Genomic DNA, 26,491 nt, shown 5'->3' on the forward strand with positions numbered 1-26,491 from the left:
TGGAAATGCATCGTGTGATTTTTTTCAGGTCACGTGGCATTTTCTAAAACATTTCAGGACGACTGGAGCGCCCTCTGTGTGTCTATAAAAAGGGCTTGCACGCCGAGGAGCAGTTATATTTTTTGACATAGAGTCGATTTCAGATGGCAAATCTTTTTATTGTGAGAAATCTCGTTCCAGCGGGTCGGGCGCTTCCATCCGGTAGCGTTCCTCGGGAGGTGTTGGAGATGGGAGAGCCGGAGGTCGTGGAATTGGGGGACGAGGCGCATCCAGTGCTTCTATTCCTCGACCCGGAAGGCTATTCCGATGTGAGGCGGGTGAGGGGTGATTTCAAGTTATTCATGGATCAAGAGTTGCAGGATCTTCACAATGATTTGAGTACCTCAAGCCCAGCCTTCCGATGCTTTAATCGCTTCGGAATGAGATGGTTGATAAACATTGTGTTTGATTGGTTTAGTAAAGGTTATCTCATAACAGACGATTTGCGGATTCGCCTAGCCAGCGAAATTCGAAATTGTCTGTTTTCCTTGCCTTTTGATAAGTGGTACTACACCCCACCCGAGTCTTGCCCGATTTGCTTGGAGGATATGTTGGACATGCCTCATCAAACTCGTTGCCAGCACGTGTTTCACACACAGTGTCTGGACGATTGGTTGCGCACGCGTCGACGCAGGACGTGTCCCCTTTGCCGACACGAAATCTAACTCTATGTCAAAAGCCATTTATTTAAAAAAAATGGGACGAGTCCCCCTTATTGGGGACTCGTCCCATTTTTTTTAAAATACACACAAAGCCAACATTGGGCGTTTGGGTGCAGACCCCTTGGACACCTTGAAAATGCATTGGACATGGCTTTTCTCTCTGGAGTGGTCACCCATTTCACATACACAATGGACTGCTTCACGAGAGGGCAGTGAGAACGTTTCCAATCATGGTGTCACGACAAAAGAGCTGTGAGAACCGAGGCTTGAGACTATTTATTGTGTCGTTTTGCGTTTTCAATTTTATTTTGCAAGGGTCACGGCGCTTATCTATTTTTTCGAGTGACTGTATATAAGACATAACTTGATTCCATCTTGAGGTACCTTTTGCTAGATGAAGGTTGACATAGTCGATATTAAATCCTCCCATAATAAATAAGCCATAACAAATATGCACACGAACACAGGCGATTTAACTAATAGAAAAAGTCGCCTGGTCGATTGAAAAAGGAAACCCATTTAGTAGCCACCAGAAAGATAGGACCTTTACTTCCTTTTTTCGGGTTCCTTATATCTGTGATGAAAACAAAATCGATTCTTTTTCTAAAGCGAATTTGATAAATCGATTAACACAATGAGTTGATTAAAATGTCGATTCTTTCGTTAAGGTAGGAAAGATAGGCAACCGGAAACGTTGACAACTCTCGCAACAATAAATGCACATTGTTTGTGTTATTAAAATTCTTTGCTGAAAACTATTTGAAATAATACTATCTTGCTTAAACGGAAGAAGACTTTTGCAACATATGAGTAAAGAAAGGTTGAATGATATTGTCTTTGATTTGTACTTCACTTAATGTGCTATTTGAATTTAGAAGATTTATTCCTACCTGGGGATGAGATGTAATAAAACTCTAATTTTTAAAGTTTATAAGACTGCGTATCCAAAATCCTTATTAATGTAAAGTGAATTGCACTTATAGTTATGGAAAATCTATAGAATATGCTTTAAAAAGCTTATTTCCATGCAGGAATGATAAAATAACATTTTCTTCGTGCTGACAGCAAATAAAATTCAAGCTGTGGGTGCCTAAATGTTAAGAAGAAAAAAAAATTGTATTCTGTCCGATTCATATTATTAATAATCTATTCATGCAGTGTGTGTTAAATGCTTCCTGGCAAAAAGAGATATTATTATTGAAGGCAATGCCTTTCTGTTTTGGCAATAACATTCTTTGTTGTTAACACTGAGAAAATATAAATTATTTGCAGTTTATGCAATTTAAAATTTGTAAATAAAATTAAATTTTCTTGACCTTCTCATATGTATATTTATCTAGAGGAGCATGCATTTATCGTGTATGATAAAACATTGATACAAAAATAAATGAAATCTAATTTGATAATTTCATGTCCACAATAGTAAAGTAGCAATACTGTTTATTCATATTAATTTTTGTAAGAAGTTTTTCTAATAACATTAATTTTGCAGTGTGTCTAAGAATGCATTGATTCAGAGTGTATTAATTTTAAAAGAATCTTTTACATAAAGCGGTTCATTGTTTCTGCAGTTTTTTGTGTAAAAAAACATAAAATGAAATTATATAATTTAGTTTTGTATGTATGGTAAAATAAAAATATTCTTAAAGTAATGTTTGTAGGAAAAAAAATTGCATCTCAATATAATATAAATTAACCTTTTCACAGATCACCTATTATTAAATCATATTCTTGTTATAAAGTAATCACATTTCTACAGTATTTTATTTTGCTTATTTAAAAAAATTTAATCAAAGTAAGTGATTTGATACATTGTGGTCATTTTTGTAATATGTGCTATTGAAGGCCTCTTTGTGCTATTAAATAAATTACTTTTGTTGTGAAAATTAGTTTGAATTATTGCCAATTATTTTCAATTAATTGCTATTATTTTTCCATTATCTAAATTATAGCTATTTGTATCAAACAAAAAAGAAAGAAAAAGCAAAATTTTTATTTTAAACAGAAAAATCTATATTTTATCTAATATTTGTGTATCTTCTGTTTGAATATCATTGCAAATTGGATTTATGTCTTCATTTCTTGCAGCCTATTTATAATTGTTATTCTGGTGACCTAACTCAACTGAACAAAATTTATCTACCCTTGTGATTCTTGCTATAGTGACACATGCAAAATTGCTTAAAAACAAGATTTTGCAAAGTATTCTGATAGTGTAGTGATTTAATTTTTAAAGCTTACAAAGAGAGACCCATAGTTAATACAGGTCATATAAACAAACAAAAGTCTTATTTCTTGCATTTCAGGTAATTAGAATTTTTCTTCAAACTATTCACACTGCTAAGAGTCGTTATTTGTACAGTTAGAGCAAATAAAGTTTTTCCCAAAAAAGTAAACATATAGGTTTTTTCATCCTGTATCATAACCTTATTCTTGTAATATATGTAACTAGATTTTTTTCAAAAAGAAGTAGTCTGACTAAACACTGCAAAATTCATACTGGTGAGAAATCCTATTCTTGTAGTATATGTAATAGGAGATTTTCACAAAGAGATCTTCTGTCTAAATAAACACAATCGTGTTCATATGGGTGAGAAGCCTTATTTTTGTAGTATTTGTAATAGGAGTTTCTCTTAAAAAAGTAAAATGACTGAACACATTTCTGTTCATACTGGTGAGAGACCTTATTCTTGTAATGTATGCAATAAGAGTTATGCACAAAGAGGTCAACTGACTGTACACAGTCGTGTTCATACTGGTGAGAAGCCTTATTCTTGTAATCTATGTAATAAGAGTTTTTCTGTTAGAGGTTATCTATATAAGCACATTCGTGTTCATACTGGCGAGAAACCTTATTCTTGTAGTATATGTAATAAGAGATTTTCAAATGGATCTAGTTTGACTCAACATAGTCGTGTTCATACTGGTGAAAAACCTTATTCTTGTAGTATATGCAATAAGAGATTTTCTAGTAGATCTTATTTTAATGAACATAGTCGTGTTCATACTGGTGAAAAACCTTATTCTTGTGGTATATGTAATAAGAGATTTTTAATGAGAAGAAGTTTGACTCTGCATAGTCATATTCATACTGGTGAAAAACATTATTCTTGTAGCGTATGTAACAAGAGTTTTTCACGAGAATGTCTACTGACTTTACACAATCGTGTTCATACCGGTGAGACACCTTATTCTTGTAGTGTATGTAATAAGAGTTTTACACAAAAAAGTATACTGACTGAACACAGTCGTGTTCATACTGGAGAGAAGCCTTATTCTTGTACTTCTTGTAATAAGAGTTTCTCACAAAAAAGTACACTGAATGAACACATTCGTGTTCATACTGGCGAGAAACCTTATCCCTGTAGTATATGTAATAAGAGATTTTCTCAAAGAGTTAATCTTTCTAAGCACAGTCTAGTTCATACTGGTATGAAACCTTATTCTTGTAATGTATGTAATAAGAGTTTTGCACAAAGAGGTCAACTTATTGTACACAGTCGAGTTCATACTAATGAGAAACCTTATTCTTGTAGTATATGTAGTAAGAGATTTTCAAGTAGAGATTATGTGACTCAACATAGTTCTGTTCATACTGGTGAAAAACCTTATTCTTGTCGTATATGTAATAAGAGATTTTCAATACGATCTAATTTGACTGAACATAGTCGTGTTCATACTGGTGAAAAACATTATTCTTGTAGTATATGTAATAGGAGATTTTTAAATGGATCTAATTTGACTCAACATTATCGTGTTCATACTGGTGAAAAACCTTATTCTTGTAGTGTATGTAATAAGAGTTTTTCACGAGGAGGTCTACTGACTGAACATAGCCGTGTTCATACTGGTGAGAAACCTTATTCTTGTCATATATGTAATAAGAGTTTTTCTTATAAAAGTTGTTTGTCTCAACACAGTCGTGTTCATACTGGGGAGAAACCTTTTTCTTGTAGTATATGTAATAGTAGTTTCTCACAAAAAAGTACTCTGACTTTACACAATCGTGTTCATACTGGTGAGAAGCCTTATTCTTGTAGTATATGTAATAAGAGTTTTTCACAGAGAAGTAAACTGACTAGACACGGTCATGTTCATACTGGAGTATAGACCTTATTCTTGTAATATATGTTATAAGAGTTTTTGACTAATAGTTATTCTAAGTAAGCACACTTGTGCTCATACTGGAGAGAAACCTTTTCTTGCAAAAAGACTTTTTCAAGGGTGGTTTATCTAACTCATCACATTCATGTAGTACACACTGCTTCAGAAGTATTTTATTTCTCTTAGGTCAGGTTCCATCAAACTTTTCGTAGCTGGTTAAAAACATCATTCTTATAATATACATGTAAGAGATTTTTTCTTCATAAATCTGATGTTTGTGTTTGCACTGGTTAGAAACTTTTTTGTTGTGCCTTAACGTAATAAGAGTTTTTGTAGCTTGACTAAATACAGTGTTGTCCTGCTAGGGACACAGCATATCTTTGAAGTATGTGATCAAGTATTTTTTTTTTTTAAATAATACTGATTTAAATATTTACACATGTTTATACTGGTTGAGTAACCCTATTCTTTTAGCGTCTGTAATAAGTGTCTCTCAACAAGAGCTAATCGTAGTTTTGTAGACCCTGCTAAGAAACCTTATTTTTGTCGCACTTGTCAGAAGAATTTTTCTAATCGCATTCTGATTCATACCGGCACGCTTAATTTTGCAGCACGAGTAAAAATAGACTGACTAAAGACAGACCATTTCTCACTGAGGATAAACTTTCTTGTTTCCATTGTAAGTAAAAAGTTTCACAGAAGTGTCATTAGACTTAACACAATTTAATAAAGCTGAAAAGTTTTTTTTTCCTTTTAAAATATTATAAATTGCAGTTTTCATTGCATTTTTCTGTTTTTATACATATGCGATGTCTGTAAAATAAGCTCCAGTATTGAAAAGTTGTGGATTGAAATACATTCTTATAAACACATCTTAGTAGAAGTTGTAACCTTGAATACTGGATAACATTACTTTATTTACCACCAGTTATGCTTAACCAAAATATAAATTGTTTTTTATTCTCTCAGCATTAGAATCCTGAGTTGTAGGTAATATTTTTTTTAATTAAAAGAAGAAAAAACTTCAATAGCAACTTTTAATTAAAATTACATGAAACATCTTTTATTTAATGAATCTTTTTTAGCACATGCTGTACAATTACAAATGTTTTCATTTCTTTCAGTTACAAAATATTTTATGTTATAATCAGAGCGAAGTAAGTTTTCTTAGTTTTGAAGTCAATTTGGTTTAATTGCAAGTATGAAACATATAGATAAAGTAGTATAAATTGTTTCGTAAAATAATTTTTTTGTATTTAAATCTATACTTTTTTTAAGCTTTCATCATTTTATAAATCTTATATTTATGTTACCCATGTATAATGTAATGTATATAATGATAATTTTTTAAATGATTACTACTTATTATAAATTTTGTTAATCACATTTGAATGTCTTAGATTGTATAATTAACCAAACTTTTGAAAAATAATACAAAAGATCACTCTAATTATTAAAATATCGAAATTACTAAACTATTATTAAGGTTTTTTTTTTTTTTAAATTCTAAAAACAATATTTTGCTAATTTATTATGTTAAATAATGAAATATGCAAATAATTTTAATATGTCATTAGTACTAACTTTTCAGTTCATGGATATTCATGATATAATTATCTCATTTTGAGATGTTCATGTATGTATAAGTGTGCAACTAAGATATTTATTTATAGTCCTTTTCTTATAATGGTTCGGTGCAATTTAAATGTCTTGTCTATTGTATGTTTTTGTATATGGTTAAAAAAAATGCACTTTATTTAATATTAAACTTTGTTTATAACATTATGGTTGAAGAAATTAATTTAAAAAAAACTTGCTTAAGCCATTCTTTAAAATTTTCTTATACCTTTGGAATTTTTTTTAAAAAGCAAAATAGGATTGCATCTATTATAATCATGTTCATGTGGAGAGAATTATTCTTGTATTTCATGAAAAAATAAAAATGTTCAGCATTTTTAGCAAGCATGTTCCTAATGCTGAAAATCCTAATTTTTAGCACTCTAGATTTAATATTGTATTTTATGTCACATGCTGATTATGCAGCATTACGAGGGTTGCTATTTATATTTCTGGCCTAATAATGAAAAAACAAATATGTAGGATCGAAATTGGTTTTATTGTTTTTCAAAATATTCTCCATGATGATCAATACACTTTTGCATGCGTTTGAACCAATTTTCAAAGCACTTTTTCCAGTCCGATTGAGGTAACTCCAAAACATGCGTTTTGAATGAATGCATCAACCGCTTCTTCGGGGGTCGAAAATCGTTGTCCACGTAATTTATTTTTGATGTGTGGGAATAAGAAGTCATTGGGTGCCAAAGCAGGGCTGTACGGCGGATAACCCATCAGTTCGATCTTTCGTTCCGTCAGAAATGCCTTTGTTTGAGTCGATGTGTGAGAGCTCGCATTGTCATGATGAAGAATGATTCGCCTGTTCTTCTGCTTTTTTCGAATTTCTCCGATGACTTCTGGCAAACAAATGGTCGTGTACCATTCAGAATTGACCGTCCTGCGTTGCTCTAACACCACTGTTGCCACATGACCGTTAATGCCGAAGAAACAGGCAATCATTTGTTTCGATGTGCTTCTTCCTCCAACAACTTTTGTTGGTTGTGTCTCGTCTTGGAAGACCCATACAGTTGATTGCTGTTTTGTTTCCGGCTCATATGCATAGATCCATGATTCGTCACCTGTGTAGATGTTATACACAGCCTTTGATGTACCTTGAACGTATTTTTCCAACATTTCCTTGCACCAATCGACACGAGCCTTTTTTTGAGCGTTTGTCAGATTATGCGGGATCCAACGCGAACAAATTTTTTTTATGCTCAAATGTTCATGCAATATTTTATTGATGCTAGTCATACTAATGTCCAAAGACGCCTCTATCTCACGGTATGTCACATGACGATCTTGCTTTATCAGTTCATGCACAGCATCGATCTTTTCTGGCACAACAACGGATTTTGGACGACCTGCACGGGATTCGTCCTGGATCGAACATCGACCACGATTAAATTCGTTATATCAATTTTTTACAGTGCTGTAGGATGGCGCTTTATCGCTGACTAAAGAATTAAGTTCATCGAAGCTTTCTTGTCTTGACAATCCACGTCGAAAGTTATGAAAAATAATGGCACGAAAATGTTCACGATTCAATTCCATTTTTTGTAAGAGAAGAACTTTTCAATTTACTGTCAACAACACAAATGAAGCTATAATGGTAAATCGTCTGCCGAATTTATGTTTAAAAATATCAAACTTTCGATTAAAATCGTCTGCGGTCGCCTAGCAACACTTACTGTTGCCAAGGCCAGAAATATAAATAGCAACCCTCGTATGAGATCAATTCATCAGGCTGGTTAATCTCAGTTTTGTTACGTGTATTATTAATTATTTTTTCAGAATAGTATTCTAGTAGTTCACATAATGTGCGCGATTTAGTATTGTACTTAATGCCACATAAGATTACTCATCATTATGAAAAGTTGAATCTGTATGGTTGAGAATTTTAACAATCGTAGCTGAGTGAATGCCGTACTTTAAATCAGTTTGGATGTTTAAAGAACGATGTTTAAAGTTTGTGCCATCTAGTTAAGGACTTCTACTTTCAATATATATTATAATAGTTTTTCTATCTATGTTACCGATTGTTATAGGTTTTCCAGAAAAGGGACCATTCTTCTGATTTTTCATTTTCTGAGTAATTATTTGTCAAACAATTTGATAGAAAAATAAAGCCCCATGCTTCGTAAATCTGAGAACAGAACTACGGTTGATAAGTACAAAAATGTAATTATCTTTTAAATATAAAAAAAATTTAAGTAAAATAATTCTTTATTGTTAGGCCAAAAAGAATCGACACTAAGACGTAGAATTTTATGAAACATGTGTTTTAAGTATGAGTAAGATTTGATGAAATAAATTCAAGGCATTGTTAATTAATGGAAAGAGGTGTTATTATCAAGCTAGGCATACATATTTTGGAGTATATTTATTGTACTCAAATATTATTACGCAATGATCAGAAAAAAATGAGCATAATAGGAAAGTGCACGTCCCTCCTCTCAGTTAGCCCTGTCCTCTCAGGCTTACTCCATCTCGTATAAAACGATCAATGTTTGATTGCAGCTGATATATTTAAGTTTTGAAAACTGTACTTCATGAAAGTTTATTCACAATGAGTTGTTGCTTGTTGCATTTAAGAAAGTTGCATTGCTGTGCAATTTTAATTCTGTTCACCACTGTTAATTTTTTCTGCACTACGATTATGATAACAATGAAAAGCTATTATAAATTCGTATTTATATAGCTAAATTAGTTATCTACGATAAATCAAATATATAATCGATTTTTTTTCTCTCTCTCTAGCATTTGTGTTGCTTATTCGCTTCATCGGTTCTTTATTGTATCAATTATTACAAAAAATGGCATTATAAAAATTGTAAAATTTTAAGGGGAAATTTTTTTAAGTTAAAATTTTCATTTTATTCAAATGTAACTTTAGAATTATACAATGCAGTTTTTATTATACAGTATATTCGCCCTTGCGTTACATGGAGAGGTAAACGACCAATACCTCACACGGTTAGTCTAACGGCAAGGGGACCCATAATCCGTCTACCACTGAGAATATTTTACGGCTGCGCTATCGTTGGAATTCGAACCCGATTCACCTTATTGGAAAACGAACGCTCTATCTCGTGAGAAATCACGGCTCATGCATGTGTCCTTTAGTGGATTAAGATTTTTATGTGTGTAAATCGTCAAAATGTTCTTTTCCTTTCAAAAAAAAAATTGTTTTCTCTTCTGCTGCCTATAATAATTACTACTTTATAGCACTCCCCTTTACAGGAGAATCTGATGGAAGAAAAAAAAGTTATAACATAAACAACATCTCTCTGCATCTGTCCACAAGACAAAGAATACATAATGATATGCTCTTATATATTCTTTGTGCAGGAGATCCCATTTCGACCCTAAGTCATTACTCACAAAATTTATACAAATATGAAACTTCTTTTATTACGGGTGTCAACAGTGATTTTTAACTACTTAAAATTTTGCAAAATTTTTTCTTTTTTACATTTTTCTCATATTAGGTAGGATTAAGAATATAATGTAGTTCCACGACGCGTAGAGTAATACGACTTTCGGGCTTGTAGAGAGACAAATGTCGACTCTCCGAAAATGCCAGTGGGACACCTGCAAGTGTGGGTATCTCGATCCTGATTGGTTGCTAAAATGTGGCATTTGCTTACGTTAGCAACTGTTCTTTCCATTTTATTTCGAGTAAGCCAAGCCCATAAAGTATCAATCATTTTAAGTCACACATTCTAAATTCCTTTACAAAGATTTAAATTCTTTCACTATATATTTAAACAGAGACTTAACACAAAGACAGACACGAAGTCATGTGGAACATAAACAAACGAATTATGCATCGAAGTTGCCAGATAGACAAAAACAAAAATATATCACGGTTGCAATAAAATACATTTAAAAATGAAAGTTAAATAAAAGAAGTTAGACGAGAAAGAATTATATTTCGATGTGCGATACGGCTCTGCATACAATTAACTTATCGTTAATTAACATTCTAACTTATGAAGAGAAACTTAACTTTAATACGTCATTTTGCTGATAGAGATCAGCTAGCGCTGACGTCACATGCAGGGCCGTAACTACGCCGGGGCACCGCCCCGCCGTGGCCCCGACGGTCAAGGGGGCCCCATATGAAGAGACCACATCATGTTTTTTCGAAATACAGTACTCTAATTATATATATGTAGGAAAGAAATTGTGTAAAGATAGAGTTGCTGAATTTTTTATTTTTAATTACGTACCTACTATAACATAAAAGAAAGGGTAAAAAACGGTATAACAGCTTTTCGCGAATTATTTCCCTTTCTCATAAGAACAAACACGCTTTGCAGAGAAGGGGAAAGGCCACAGCTGCATGTAGTTGATTGTTAACACTTTCTGTACATTGCACTTCTGGTTTACATTGTTTCCTCTACTATCTAGCGTCAGACCCAGTGGCGTACCAACCAGGGGGACGCAGAGGGCCCCTCTAAAATTTAAGTTTTGGGCAAACGATGCGTTTCGCCCCTCCTGAAATTTAGACACTCACAAAAATAAAGTAAAATCGGTAATTTAAAAAAAAAAAAATCAATTTTGAAGCTATTTTTGAAATAAGAAAACTTTATATTCCACTAACATTTATGTGCTTGGCTCTTCTGATATTTAGTTATTCGCCGAGACGAAGTCCATTAAAATAGGTAATTTTAGAGAAGAAGAAAAAAAAACTATTCTTTCTCAGCTTTGAAGTTATACATCAAGTAGGAAACTTTATTTTGTTATGGGCGATTAATGTGTTTTTTGACTTTTGGAAAAGTAAAGTGGAAGTGGAAAAAATATTTTAATTCCAATTTTCACTCTATTTTCTTCCGAAATAGTAATGAGGGGGCAAACATAGTGTTTCGCCCCTTTTGAAATTTCAAAGTGCTAAAGAATAATAGAAATTGGTAACTAAAAAAATTTCATCTTTGAATCTATTTTCCAAATAGAAAACTTTATTTTCTTCTGAAATAAAAGTGAGGGGGGTGGGGAATTTGCTTCTCATCTTCTGAAATTTAGACATTAACATTAATAGAATAAAATCAAGTAAAGTAGGAAATTTTAGACGAAGAAAATTGTTTTGTTTCATAACTTCGACGATATTTTCCAAATAGAAAACGTAATTCTCCTCTTAAATTATAGTAAGGGGATAGGAAACTTTATTTTCTTCTGAGATAAAGTAAGGGGGGCTAAAATGTGTTTTGTATCATCTGAAATTTAGACATTTGAAATAATAAAGTCTAGTAATTTCTGTTTTTTTAAAAAAAAAACTTTGAATCTATTTTCCAAAAAGAAAATTTTATTTTCCCCTTAATTTAAAGTGAGGGGGCGAAGAATATACTTCGCCCCTTCTGAAATTCAGACATTCGCAGGAATTAAGTCAAGTAAAATTTATATTTAACTCTTATTTTCGACTTTAAAGCTATTTTCCAAATCGAAAACTTTATTTTCCTCTGAAATTTAATTGAGATGGAAGATAATGTGCGCCACCCCTTCTGAAAATTTGACATTCGCTACAATAAAGTAAAGTAGAATTGAGAATTCTAGAAAAAGAAACTACTTTTTTTTCCAATTTACTAGCTATTTTCCAAATTGAAGTCGAAATTCCCCCCCCCCCACAAGAAAAATACTTCGGTTTTGTTTCAATTTTTTTTTACATATTACAACTTTTAATTTATTAAAAAAAATTTAAAACTAAAACACGAAAAGAGAAGAGGAGCACATCACCAAAAAACATAACAAGTGTTTAGAAAACTAAAATAAGTACAACTGTTTTGCATCCTGAAAAATGCAGCATACACTGAGACTAATAGATATATTTTAAAGCATCTTTTGACTGTGGGTGGTATGAAGGTGTTAAAATCTTCATACCACCCACAGAGTTGACCCACAGTTATCTGACTCCTCAAAAAATAGCTATCTCCTTTTACACCATGGAAAAATGACCTTTTGCTTCTTTAAATTGCCTTAATCATTTTTATGACCCTGGGCTCTTTTGTGCTTTTATAAAATGTCATATATTTACAGTACCATCTATATGTCCCTTAAGTTGTCTTAAACTAGCAATTATCTAGATGTTCTAGGAAAACAGATGTAAGCTTTTATAAGGGATCCAAGGGGGTGACTCTTGTTCACATTTACTTAGGTCATTTTGTCAAGAGATTTTTTCTGAGACAAACGTAAAACGTTCCAGTTAAATTCCAGTTTTTAACTCATTTAATTGCGTCATTTAAATTAATCCTTTTTAATTCAGATATAAATTTTCTGTTAGCTTTCATTTTATTCAATTTTTGAAATTAAAATTTAACTTTAATTAAGAGTTATTGAAATTGCTTGCAACTTCCTTTTTTTTAAACATAAATCGTGATATCAATAATTCCCATTCTTAATAAAAATTTTCGTTGGAAAATAAAAAAAACCAAATGTAAATTTATTTATAAGGAGGTAAGTAAATGTTTGCATTAACCCAATTAATACATTTAAATTTTATATTTATATACTGTTCGAATTCTTTTATAAGAATGGTAACATAAAAATTGTTTTTTTATGTTCGTATATAAAATTTAATTTGTATAGTAAATATTTTAATTGATAATTTTATTGTTTATTGGGTGCATGGATTTTGTTCTTATTTTATATTTTTCAAATTATTAAGACCTTTAAATTTTTTAAGTTGGAACTTCGAATTTTTAGGGTTTTTAACAACTTTGTTTTCATTAAAAAATAAAATGCAATCTTCATTTTATATAAAAAAAAATCATATTTAATTTAATAAAAAAGCTATGAACATCAGCTTAGAAATCCGTAGCAATTAAAATTCATTTCCATGACAAACCATTAAAAATAATTTATTTTTAATTAACAAATATGCTTTGACTTTTTCTCATTTTCTTTCATAAAAAAAACTATTACTCTTTGTCATAATTTTGTCACATATGATTACATGGCCTCATGAATACATTCAAGAACGCCAAATATTCAAGAACGATACCTGTCCATATTGGAGTAAGGCAACTTTGTTTTTGTTAATCGATGTATAAAGAGAAAAAATTTCTGAATATTTTTTCAATTAGGACTTTTTAAAATGTGGGCACGTGTGCCGATCGAATAAAAAGTCTATAATTTCCTTCAGTTTTCATAACGCGATCAAAAACTTTTAGATTAGAAACTAAAAAAGTAATTTTCATTTTTATAATGGTTTTGTCTTGAAAAGACTTTCTTAACGATATAGTAACCGAATTAAAGAGGTTTATAAAATTGGTATTTTATGATTAGCATTATATTTAGGAAGAGAGGGGGGGGGGAAGGAGGCTACTGTGGACATGGGGGACAGGAGTAGACAGCATGAATATTTTCCCCCTAGTCATATTTCCTCAGTGAGATGTCGTAAATTGGTAGCATTTACGTACATTCACTGTACAAAAAAAGTACAACCCTGAATTACTTTTGATTTAATGATCGGATCTTCACTTTCTAGGACTCCATCTTAATAATTAGAGGGTGTGACATCAAATATGCAAATTAATTAGTGCACGATATTTTATTTTAAGTTACGCAATCAGACGCAAAAACATACTTTCTCTGAATAAACATAACTTTTGTTCAACAGATTCGATTTTCTAACCCCCGTAATATAGGAGGTAGCTGTAATCTGGGGAATATGGTCCCAATAGTTGGGTCGGGTGAGCTATCCAAAGTTTGGACCCCTAAATGTTAATTTTATTTTTTTGTATTTCACTACAGATCGAGAGCTTTTTAAGGGAATTGAAAAAAATTTGCACACGATTATAAAATTCTGTTATCTAAAGATAATTCCATGCAAGAGATAACTTTTAGTAAATATTTATTATTTTTTATTTAATAATAGTCTGATGTTGATCATTTACGTCGCACTAGTGCTGCACAATAGGCTATTGGCGACGGTCTGGGAAGCATCCCTCGATATTTAAACCTTTGTAGAGGGGATGCCCCCCCCGCTTCGGTAGCCCGGTGACCTGCACCCGAAGTCGAGCACTTTATCGTAGAACAGTATAACGAAGACCAATACCGCACACCCTCGATCCCTACGCAGACTGACCCAAGTGGTCACCCATCCGCACACTGACCGCAGCCAGCGCATGCTTGACTTCGGTGATCTGCTAGGAACCGTGTCTTAACGATCCCTTTGGGACAATAATATTCTGAAAACTTTTGAATCGTGAGGCATATTTTTTTTTTTTTTGTTTGTATCATTTTAAAGTATCTAATTCCACATGGAAAATACAAATTTGAGCGAAAATGGTTGAATAGTGCATTAGTTCCTGAGAAATCGAGTTTTATAAGTACGACTTTTTTAAAATTTAATTTCTCAGGATTAGTCTATTTCTCTGAAATTATGCATTTTGTCATGTTTAAAACTTACAATGTTTTGTAATCCAATTTATATGCGAACAAATAACTTGTTTTCATAAATATATTCACTAACATAATACATAAATAGCTAAAATGGCAGTTAGAGATGGAGTACTGAAAGTTTTTGAAAGGGCCCCCGCCAAAAATGTTTGCCCCAGGCATGGGCGGATCGTGATTTTGTGGGGCCCTGGGCTGAAACTTCTTTGGGGCCCTAATAGCCATTTTGTCAAAAAACTGTTTTCTATAGGAATGTAGATAAGCATATAGAAAAAAATTGGACACTAAAATAATTTTATTTATTTTTTTATTTATTTATTTTTATTTGTCTATACAAACAGCAATTGTAGTACAACATTATTGCAAAAGAAATTGACAGGTTATGTGTAGTTATGTCATATAAATTATAAAGCAATCTTTCTGCATTTTGGTGCTGCAAATTCCTTTATTTGCTCATCACATTGTAAGTCCTTCGTTAAATCACAATTTATGGAAAGAACTGATAAATGATTTAGTCGATGGTTCGACATTGTTGTTCTATATTTGTTTTCTATTTATGACATCCTGGAGAGAGAGAGGGCGCTCAGCTTCACAGCTACTAAATGGCAAAATTTAAAAAATCTTCTAAACAGTGTAGCAATTTGGGAAAACATCAACAAATTTCGTTTCATAAATTAGCATAAAAATTTCACTGCAAGAGGTGTAAGACTCTGGCTTAGACTGAAGTAAATAAGATATTAACTGAATGCACTCATTCACTAAATGCTCGTCTAAGTCATCTGGATAATAATCAACAATATTACGTACACTTTCCAGATCTATGTTTTCCATATTTTTGTCTTGCAAATCCATTAAAAATTTGAATTTCTTACTATACATCTCATAGACTTGGCTCTTTTTATTTAAATCCATCCATAATCAGCTTATCCAACGCAACGTTTAGCGTGTCTCTTTTAAATTTTTCTGCGCTGCGTATACTGAGTATTTATTTGTAGACTTATCTGAAAATTTTGGAGTAATGCGTCTCTTGTTTATGTCATTGTAGTCAATGACATAAACAAGAGACGCATTACTCCCACCCTAGTACTTAATTTTTTAACTTTCTGTTCGTATTCCTTTTGCTTCTGATCTGATTGGTGCCTTATGTTGTTCACGAAGTCTTTTAATGATACAATTAACTTGTTGCCTTCACGTGTCAACTACACTGACATTGATTTCTTATGTTCATTAGAATTTTCATCATTTTCTAAACAAGTTCCTATGTGTTTCCAATCAGAAAATCCGGTTGTGTATTGAGAAGGAATTTTAGAAAAAAGTTTGCAAGTCAAACAAAAAACAGTACCAACCCTGGTTGAATAACATAACCAAGATCTTTCCAATGATTGACCATTTTTCATTTTCTTAATGAAATACCTGTTTGAAAATGTTCTGTTTTGTTCTTTGTATTTCTTTATTGAAGCTGAATATATATTTTTCGGATCTTTATTTTGAAAGTCAGTCATTTCATGTGAGAGTATGTCATTAATAAAATCATTATTTAGCAATTCTGACCACAAGCCCACGTCAACATATTTCTCAAACTTAATATTCTCTAAATTTCTTTCCGCCTCGGTATTACCGTCCTCTTGATGCAGGGCCGTCTAAATAGCATGCAGGGCCCCCTGGCAAAGAAATGTTTTGGTCCCTTATCTTATAACATGTCATACTACTTAAAATCGAACTAAAAAATTTGAACAAATTTAAATACAGTTTGATTTAAATGTATTTAAATTTGTTTTTAGTAGACCCCCCCCCCAAAAAAAAAACTGAATTCACATAGAAATTTCATTGGAAGGTAGAAAAATAGATTTCGGTTTGCCTTTTTAAGTTTCCCGGTGATAAACTATTCAAATTATTGTTGTTTGCAAGATAATCAATCACTATTAGTAGAAAGAAAAGCAAAATACACATTTTTTACAATATAATATATTTATTTTAAAAAAATATATAAGGTAATTTTGTTTAGTCTTAGTTCTTTTTTAAACCAATTTATAAAAAGTGAGATTCTTTAGCGCCCCCTGAGTGCCTGGGGGCCCTCGGGCACTATCCGGGTGTGTCCATGCGTAAAGACGGTACTGTCTTGCTGAACACTAATATAGTTTTCAGTGGGATCAGAGGGTTTCTGGTAGTCAAGACAGTTATTAGTAAACTAAACAAGTTAATCACTTTGACGACGAGAACAGAAGTGCGGGAAAAAACAAAATTGCGACGGGCGTTAAGCGTCGCTGCGGGAAGTCCCTCATAATAGACGCGAAAAAATACACTGACCAAAAACAAGCGACGGGTAATTCCCCGTTCCGTTCGAAAGACGCGCACATGCATGGGTTGATTGATCTCAGGGTTGCCAACCTTATAATATATATATTTTTTAATATTAGATATTTTTTTAATTCAAAATATCACCTATTGTTTCCAGTGGGGACTGGGGCCCTTTATATCCACGGGGCCCTGGGCTGCAGCCCTAAAAGCCCTTAAGTAGATCCGCCCCTGGCCCCAGGGCCCCGAGAAGTGAAGTTACGGACGGCACTGGTCACATGTTTGATATGGGAGGTCTTCTTGAAGTGAAAGTACCCAATTATGTTGTTATGATGGTTATTGTGTCGGTATCTTTGATAAGGTGAAATCTGGGCCGAAATTAGGGTCAGTGCATGGCATTTCAGATCGCCTTCTAGCAATCGTTAAAGGACTACTTTAACGCTGGATTGTTAGGCTGATGTTACTCCAAGATAAAGGATTTTTTAATTGATAAATATTGTTAGATATAAGGGTTTTCGAAGATTCCTTCGTGATTGTTGTTGATGCGGGGTAACAAAGGAGGGTAATTTATCTATAAATCTTCATTTCTAATTAGGGTGGACTGTATTATCGCTGGTGAGACCTAAAATTACTAATTTTTCTAAATCTGGTAAATGCTAGCATTGGAATACGACAAGAGAGAGAGCACCACTACAACCTTATGACAGCTTGTTTATTGATACTCTGAGTGTTACAAAAACGTTACTGTAGATGGCGCTGGAGTAAAGATACAACAAGGATCATAATGGGAATGCAACAGTACAATGTAACATTGTATTATAGATTGTTCTTATATTACAGATTTCTAATAAACTCGGTCACCGTTATTAATAGCTTACTTCAAGGGGAAAAAATTAACATTTACTTATTTTTAAAGTATCATGTTCAATTCCACGCAAACGCTATCATATTTACCTTATAGTTTTAAGGTAGAAATGATCTCTCTAATGTAAACTTGATAAAGAAAAATACGAAAATAATTTCAACCCTGTTTTATTCAGATTTTTTATATTTTACTCTGTGTAGCTTGAAGTTTTAAAGAATTTCAAGTTATACAGAACGTTGATATCGCGTAATTGTTTTATAATAAAAAATATTTTTAAAAAACCCGCTGAAAATTGTTTTTACATTAATGGGATTAGAAAAGAAAAGAAAAATATATACTTTGTAATAAAAAAAGCGCGACTAAGACTGGAAAAGACTCTCCTTAGAATTTGAATTAAAAAAAGTTTCTACTTGAGTTATGTTTTGTTAATCAATCTATCAAGTAAATGAGTTTTAGAATTCCTGCGATAATAAGAAGCGACCACGCAACCTTTCAACACTGATGAAAATACATTTATTTTTCCGAAGCGGCTTGATAATGGCTTAGCGAATTGAAATGCCACCGAATCTAATTTAGGATCGTTTACCGTCATTCGAAGAAAATCGATAGCTCTAAAAGTTAAATGAAGGTAAAAGCTTCACCTTAAGAATTTGCAATGTACATTAATTGTAAGAATCAATTGTGTTTATAGTATACAAAAAATATAACAGTAGAAGTCCATTAAAAATAACTTTTAAAATCCCATGTGGTAAAATTCTGATTAAAAACTATATGTGTTTCGGTGAAACAATACCACGCTCCTTCATCAGTAGGATAAAAGACGGGAACGGTAAAATCAGAGATGATTTAATCCGAGCTTACGTCATACAAAGAGATAAATATACAGTTAAAGGAAAAAAATGACAGAAGATTAAAAAGAAATGAAATGTATGATTTCTAAATATCTAACATATATGGTATAGCAGCAAGGTCATCAAAAATAAAGTTTTTGATATTGATGAAGCAGATACATTATTCACGAAAATCTGAATCAACGGTTGAAATTCATTTGTGAATGACAAAAAGTTATAAAATTAAAATAAAATCGAGTCTAAGGCTTTCTGCCCAGCAATAGTTTGCGTAAAACAGTAAAAGTTCGTTAAACTTCATTAAAAACAATGTTTAAAATCACAAAACCTGTACTTCTCACAGGAATGGGTAAAAACAGAGATGATTAAAATACGACAGAGGTTAGGTCATTCTGAAAAAAATATACAGGTCAAAGATAAAATGATAGAAAAATGAAAAAATTATTTGCAAATATTTGGCATATATGGTATTGCAACGAGGTCATTAACAACAGAGTTTTTGTTTTTGATGGCGCAGATACACTCCAAAAATCCAGGTCAACGCATGAAAGATATTTGTAAATGAAAGGAAGTGAAGAAAAATCAAATCTATAGTCTTCTGCGATAGAAATATGACGACGTCCCGGATAACGACGTTTGACGATTCAAGATGAATTGTCGCTATAAAGAGGTTGTCGTCATAAGTATATTTAAGTTTAAATAGCAATAAAAAAAAAATGAAATACACACATTTAGCTGTTTTTCTTCGAAACAACTATTTTGTTTAAAAATTGCAACTGAGAGTTAACTGCTTGTGCTACTTATTGTAGGCTGAATTACATAGCTCTGTATTTTATGAAAAGCAGAAATGTCTGCGACAGGAAAGTTTGTGTGGAAAAATTTTGATAAAGCTGCATCGTTATAGGCAAATAAATATATTTAAGTTTAAATAGCAATACAAAAAAACTAAAGAAAAATAAATAGAATTATTTAACTGTTTTCCTTTTTCTTCGAAACAACTATTTTGTTTAAAAATAGCAACTGAGAGTTAACTGCTTGTGCTACTTATTGTAGGCTGAATTACATAGCTCTGTATTTTATGAAAAGCAGAAATGTCTGCGACAGGAAAGTTTGTGTGGAAAAATTTTGATAAAGCTGCATCGTTATAGGCAAATAAATATATTTAAGTTTAAATAGCAATACAAAAAAACTAAAGAAAAATAAATAGAATTATTTAACTGTTTTCCTTTTTCTTCGAAACAACTATTTTGTTTAAAAATAGCAACTGAGAGTTAACTGCTTGTGCTACTTATTGTAGGCTGAATTACATAGCTCTGTATTTTATGAAAAGCAGAAATGTCTGCGACAATAATGTTCGCGAGGAAAAATTTCGATGAAGCTATATGCATTTTGTTTTCTATATTACTATTTATATTTGCTTTTTTAGAAAATTTTATCTACCTAAATCTCAGATTTACTCACAGATATGCAAAGAAAATGAGAACCCTCACTTAAGATCCGAAGTTCTATCAACTCAACCTTAAAACTTTTTCACTGGAAACGGAGATTATATTTGATTAAGGATTAATATTTGATTTGAAATCTCGCATCACCCGCGGCAAGCACTTAAGAGACCCTGGTATAAATGTTGAAAGGTATAGAAAAAAAGGCAGCAAATTTTTTTTAACGATATTTCTCAATAAGAAAAAAAATGAACAATCGGGATTTCTAACTAATTTCCACAATGTGTGTAGTATGGGGAAAAATTAGGAAATTTTGTTACTGATTAGTTGTGGCATTTTTAACAGTGGCCACTTATTAAAAAATTTAAAATTATAAACGATTAAGGAAAACACCCGCGGTTATTCAGAATGGAAAAGTCGGCCAGATTGCCTAGCGGTTAGCGTGCCTGACTGCTAAGCCGATGAATGTTTATGTTTCTCTAGATGTGTTGTCCTCTGTTTTGTGTTGTAGGTAATTTACTCGCCTCCGTATCCAAGATTTACAGGATAACGGAGGCAAAACACGAGAGTTCAGTGCCTGCCGTTATATATATATAATAATGGAAAGTATTTTCTTTAAGCATTTTTCAAAATATTTTTTTCTTAAACGAAGAAAATATTTTTTAAAAGAAAGTGTGAAATAAAGTAATTTTCAGAGTATTGTAAAACCTTCATGATAATTCCATATATATTTTTAAAAAAATGATAATGAAATACACATGGGGTGCACTGGTGATCAGGAGGTGACTGGGAAATAAATTTTTAATCGCTATTTGTCATATTTAGCCACCCTGTTACTAGTGGCAACAGTACATTTCGCCCTATAGTTAGTGGGATTTTTTGAGAACTAAAACAAGGTTGCACATCAAGACTCTTCCATAAAGAACACGTTACTGTACTCATCTTACGTCCCTTTGAGATGCTAATATGCCCATCTTTTAAGTGCAACATGGTGCGTAAACTTAACGCTCACCATACATCTCCAACCATACAAATCCAAATGGTCAGGTCGGTTTCTAACAGTCGAAACTCTAGTTCAAGATAACCCCAGAAAATGCTTTTGCAATAAAGTAGCACTGATATAGTGATTTCTGTTGGTCAAAATATTGATTCTGAATTTGCTCAATTATTTTTAATCTACTCGTACAGAATTAAATGCTGCAGTTTGCTTTTCACTCTATCTAACTAAAGCATGTAGTAGATAACGTCAGAAACCAAATTTGCATGTTCCCAAATGTTAAGATTCTTCTTTTTATTTCATTATTTTAAAGTTGTTGTTTATAGGATTGAATCATACTGAACTCACGATATTACTTTATTGTTTTGAGCTGTGTATTTATAGATACATGACTTCGGCATAGCTTTATTACTATTATATGCTATTCATAAAAATATTGGTAGTTTTGGAAATCCTAACAGATTATATTAATCTAGCTTAAATAACCGGTATAGATGCAATATATTTTATTCTTGTGCAGAATTTTTATTAAGGGAAAATCTTAAGTCAAGCAGACACTTTTGAGTATTAGAATGCTTGGCAAGGATTGTTGTTGTCCGTTTATGAGAAGGATAGGATCGAATGCAGAAAACTGTGTTTACTAAATTAATATGATATTTAAATAAATACAAAATTTTAAATAAGGAAGTACATATATATATATTTAAAGTTAATAAAATTATAATAATTTGTTTTCAGGGAGTGTTGTAGAAAAATACCATATGTGTGTTACTCTTATTCTAAATTCGCTTTCTGCAAATGAGTGAGTGCAATATGTTATCATTGTTTGAGTTTGTAGACTTGGCGTTTCATAGAAATACCCAGTTTTATTAGAAACAATAGTTTCAAACAAAGCATAAATATTTTCTGACAAATGAAATACTAATTATTCTATTATATTCTTATTCTATAACTAATTTAGGCATTATTAATGATTGATTTCTTACTAAATAAAATCACGTGTTAAAATCGAGATAATTCTCATAACAAATTTTAAATGATAATAATAAATGTTTGAAATAATATTTTTTTATAAAAAAAATTTGTCATTTTTACATAACTCAAAAAACTCATATGGACTTTATATTGAAAATTATTAGACTTTATATTGAAAAGAAGCACGGATGAATAACTTTGGCCATCTGTAACTTTAAACTATATTTTTACTAGAAAGCGTGTCTCTTACTCATTAGTTCAATTTCCAACCAGTCTGGTTAAAGTTCTATTGACATCGGGCAAACCATGGAAGGTTTCTTTTTTTTTTTCTTCCTCCATGTATATGAAATATACATTATTTTCACACAAAGCGTTTTTCATGAGAGTAAATGTTTGCATTTTGCTTGAGCTAAGAGTTACTTTACCTTTCGCTTGTCCAAAATTGATAAAATGCCGAGGGGGGGGGGGGGAATTGTTGCTTTAAAGGCAGCAAAACCGATATATGGCTCATTTCAAATGAAAACGACAGATGGATGATCGTAGCGTCTCGACACAGATTTTTGTGAAACTTATTTGTGAGAAAGTACCTGCTGAAAAAGGATTAAAATAATTTTTTCAAATTTCCTGGACTAAAACTTTGATGAGGAGGCCATTTTCAGGCATAACAAAATGTTATAACTACAAATGGTAGCTCATATGTTAAAAAAGCCTATACCTTTTTTTTTTGTGGGGAAAGTTTCTTTACTTAGGTGTTATTATAAAGAATTTACGTAAAAAACTACGTATTTAAATTATTAAGATGCTAGTTGATTAAATTCTTTTAAAAATATAATTATTTAAAAAGTTTTATTAAGATAATTTTAGGGGATTTTTTTCCTTTTCTTTCTAAAAATTTTAGGAATTTTTCACAAGGAAATTACAATTTTCACCGCCTCAGTTTTTTTTCTTCTCAATGTTAAATACTGTGCTTTTCAACATACAAAAAAAAAAAAAAAAAAAAAAAAAAAAAAAAAAAAAGACAAGAGGGCGTTTCTTGGCATTAAAAAATAAAAATTGGTTTTAAGCCAAATACTTCAAGATTTTTTAGGGCACAAAAACAAAGTTTCTTGGCACCATTTTTCAACATAAGAAAATCAAGAGAAGCTATATGAATCTCATATTCAACATTTGTCAAAAAATAAAATTAATTGCTAAGTATTCAAAAATTTAAGAGATTGCATTAAAATAAATTTTATTGCATGTAAATAACGCTTATTGTTATTAGATGATTAGAAATTAAACCCAGATAGTTAAAAAGCTTTTCATTTAATGTACCATCATTTTGTTAAAATATTTTTAAAATATCCTACTGTTTACAGAAGCTGCATTATATGATGTTGTATAAATCTTCTGTTCAACACAAGTTATGTAATAAAATTTCTCACCAAGTTTCGAGAATTTTAAGAAATTGTAGTAAAGTAGATATCATTGCACAGAAATTATATTTATAGTTATTGGAAGAACTAATTATTGCTACAGTTATTAATTTATAACTAGATAGTAATTAAACCCTGATAGTTAAAACATTTTTCCTTCAATATACCGTGCTTTTGTTAAATTATTTTAAAAATATCTTACGTTTAACAGAATCTTTATTAATAAATATTATAGAAAATTTAAGTAAATCAAATAAAATTTAATTAATTATGAAGTCCATTATTAGCAGATATACCTCCACTTCATTGTAAACTTTCATGTTAACCATTCTACATTCGAACAATCATCCATAATTTTTTTAGATAGATTTAATCATAAAATTGAGTTTAATTGAGCAAATAAAAAAATATTTTTATTTGTATACGTGTGCAATATATTTCTTTAGAACATACAATATAAAATATTTATTCGATACAAAATTATCTGATTTTTATATTGTTTTGCATAAAAGTTATAATACTCGGCTGGAGGACCGGGATAGCCTGGTCGGTAGGGCGCTGGGCCCATATCCAAGAGGTCGTGAGTTCGATCCTCGCCGGCCGAAGACTCCCCGTGTAGTAAATGGTGACTGATGCACGTTAAATCTGTCAAGTCTCAAAGTCCTCCATGTTCCCACAACAAATTAATACCTCTGGGGGTACTGATCCAGGAGTTTCCTTGTCTTCTGGATTGGTTCAAAATTACAAGGTTACGGAGTTGAACGTAAGTAGTTGTAAACCCATGAAATTGGGTCGGCTGTTCAACGACGGTTATAAAATAAAATAAAATACTCGGCTGGGTTAGAGATTTAATTTTCATTGGATACCTGGAACCGGTAAAGTTTTAAGACTTTTGGTACATTTTTATACTCCGTTGCAAATTAAGCAAAGACTATTACTGTATAGTATTTAGGTAATTATCAGCGACTGCATATAGTTCCGTTTTATTTCGTCATGATATTATACAAATATGCTTTCAAAACAACAATTTAAAAAATTTTAAAAGTTAAACACGTTTAGACGAAAATTTAGTTCGTGTTATCTTTTACAATATAAGTCAGATAATTATTAAAAAAAGGTTTGTAGTTTCAAAGTCTTACTGGAATCATTGACTTCGCAACATATTTCGATTATTAAGGAGAACATTCGTTCTTGAAAAAGAAACAATTATATGACGTTGCAAGAGCATTAGATTTGATTGGACCACTAAAAATGACGCATCTTATACCGACATGCCCTAAACAAATCAAATGCTAGATAAGGAATTTTACGTTGGTTTCGCTGTTGAAGGAAATAGTCTGCAAGAAACAATATTTATTACTCTTTCATCAGTTTCTTCAAATTCGAATGCAAAGAAATTCGCGATCGCAACGCTCGAGTACGCCGTCTAGCGGGAGCCTGTAAATATCAGACATTAATTTATCACGTTTTCATTTAGTTCCATCAAAATCATTGACTGAATCAGACGCCATTTTTTAGCAGCAAATAAGAAACAAAATTTCCCTAAGGAAAAGGCCGAAGAACTTGAAAAAAATCTCCAGAATATTAGTAAATCTTTCAGGAACAGAACACGCCAAACATTTGAAGAAAAATTCCTCAATAATTTTTAATTTCTATTATCAACAAACTTGCAACTGATGACTTCCGATTTCGGATACTGTTACAGATGTGTGTATTGAGGTAAAATGCATTTCTTCTGTCTTCAATTCATTACGAATTAAAGTGAAGTCAACATTGCTTTCGTCATTCCAGTGAATAAATATGAATTCAGAACATACAGAATTGTAATAGTTATAGCATATTCTTCTTCGTTATAGAATAGTATATATTTCTGTATCCATATAATTCGGAAAACAACAATAAAAAATTATCCAAGTTACTTCAAATAGTGCCATTTGTGCTGATTCTTATTTAATTTTATTCGTTTTCTTGGTAAGTATTTTTTAGTTTTGAAAGAATAAGTTCAACTAGAATTCAGCTATTCTGTTTTTAGCTACATATTCAAATTCATATCAATTATAAAATTTAGCTGTGTAGTATGTTATCTAAAAGTAATGAAGGGATAAACTATGTATGCTTTCTTCTGTCTATTTGAGAATAAAGTTTTCAAACAAGGAACTTATCATTTTGGAATTCTCCGAGAATTATAAATCAGGTAAGTGCAATGATTTTTACAATAAAAAATTTGCTTGTAAATATTTTTTTTTTCATTTGATGATGGTTCTCTACAGAATGGTTTTTTACGTCTGATTAAGAACTATAAGAATAATTAAAAAAACAATATGAAAGTTTTTATTTCAATGTAAAGAATTCCTAAAATCGTTTTTTTATCCTAAGAATTCTTTATTTTCTGTTTTTTAGTTTATAATTTTTTGATAAAAATTGTTCTCAAAATACTTTTTTTGAAAAATTAAATGGTATAACATTATGTGTTTATGTATACTTCTTGTATATTCCAATGTTTGAAGTAATATGATTCAGAAAAGTATGGAATAAAAATTCGGTACTTACGTATTAACGCCACCGCCGCTACAGATTTGGCGGTTTTTAAGTGCCACCAATCTGCACTTAAAATTTTTGCGACAATTCATAAAATAAAACACTTTATTTAAAATCAAAATAGTCAATCGGATTTCGGTGGAAAATGAGCCGATATAGAGTTTAGCATACATTCAAAACAATCATATCGCCATATGAACTCTTATAAATAAGATTCCAAATGAAATAACATTTCCAAAACGTACGTTTACCAAGATAAAGTTTTATGTTGTGGGAATTGGTACATTTTCGTTTTTTCGG

General features: G+C 31.5%; 1 protein-coding gene across 1 annotated transcript; it reads left to right on the forward strand.

The window, feature by feature from the left end:
• The first annotated feature begins 1,207 nt into the window (after positions 1-1,207).
• LOC107443786 (uncharacterized) lies at positions 1,208-6,763 on the forward strand. The gene has a single exon (XM_016057775.4). The coding sequence runs from the start codon at positions 3,348-3,350 to the stop codon at positions 4,809-4,811; it is 1,464 nt and encodes a 487-aa protein (XP_015913261.1). The 5' UTR covers positions 1,208-3,347; the 3' UTR covers positions 4,812-6,763.
• The last annotated feature ends 19,728 nt before the right edge of the window (positions 6,764-26,491 follow it).

Source organism: Parasteatoda tepidariorum, chromosome 6, assembly GCF_982258835.1.
Source record: "Parasteatoda tepidariorum strain Cologne lab strain chromosome 6, Ptep-v5.0, whole genome shotgun sequence".
NCBI classification, from domain to species: Eukaryota; Metazoa; Arthropoda; class Arachnida; order Araneae; family Theridiidae; genus Parasteatoda; species Parasteatoda tepidariorum.

Bases quoted from the DNA above. Each gene is read 5' to 3' on its own strand.
- LOC107443786 (XM_016057775.4), top strand. From the start codon at position 3,348: ATGACTGAACACATTTCTGTTCATACTGGTGAGAGACCTTATTCTTGT.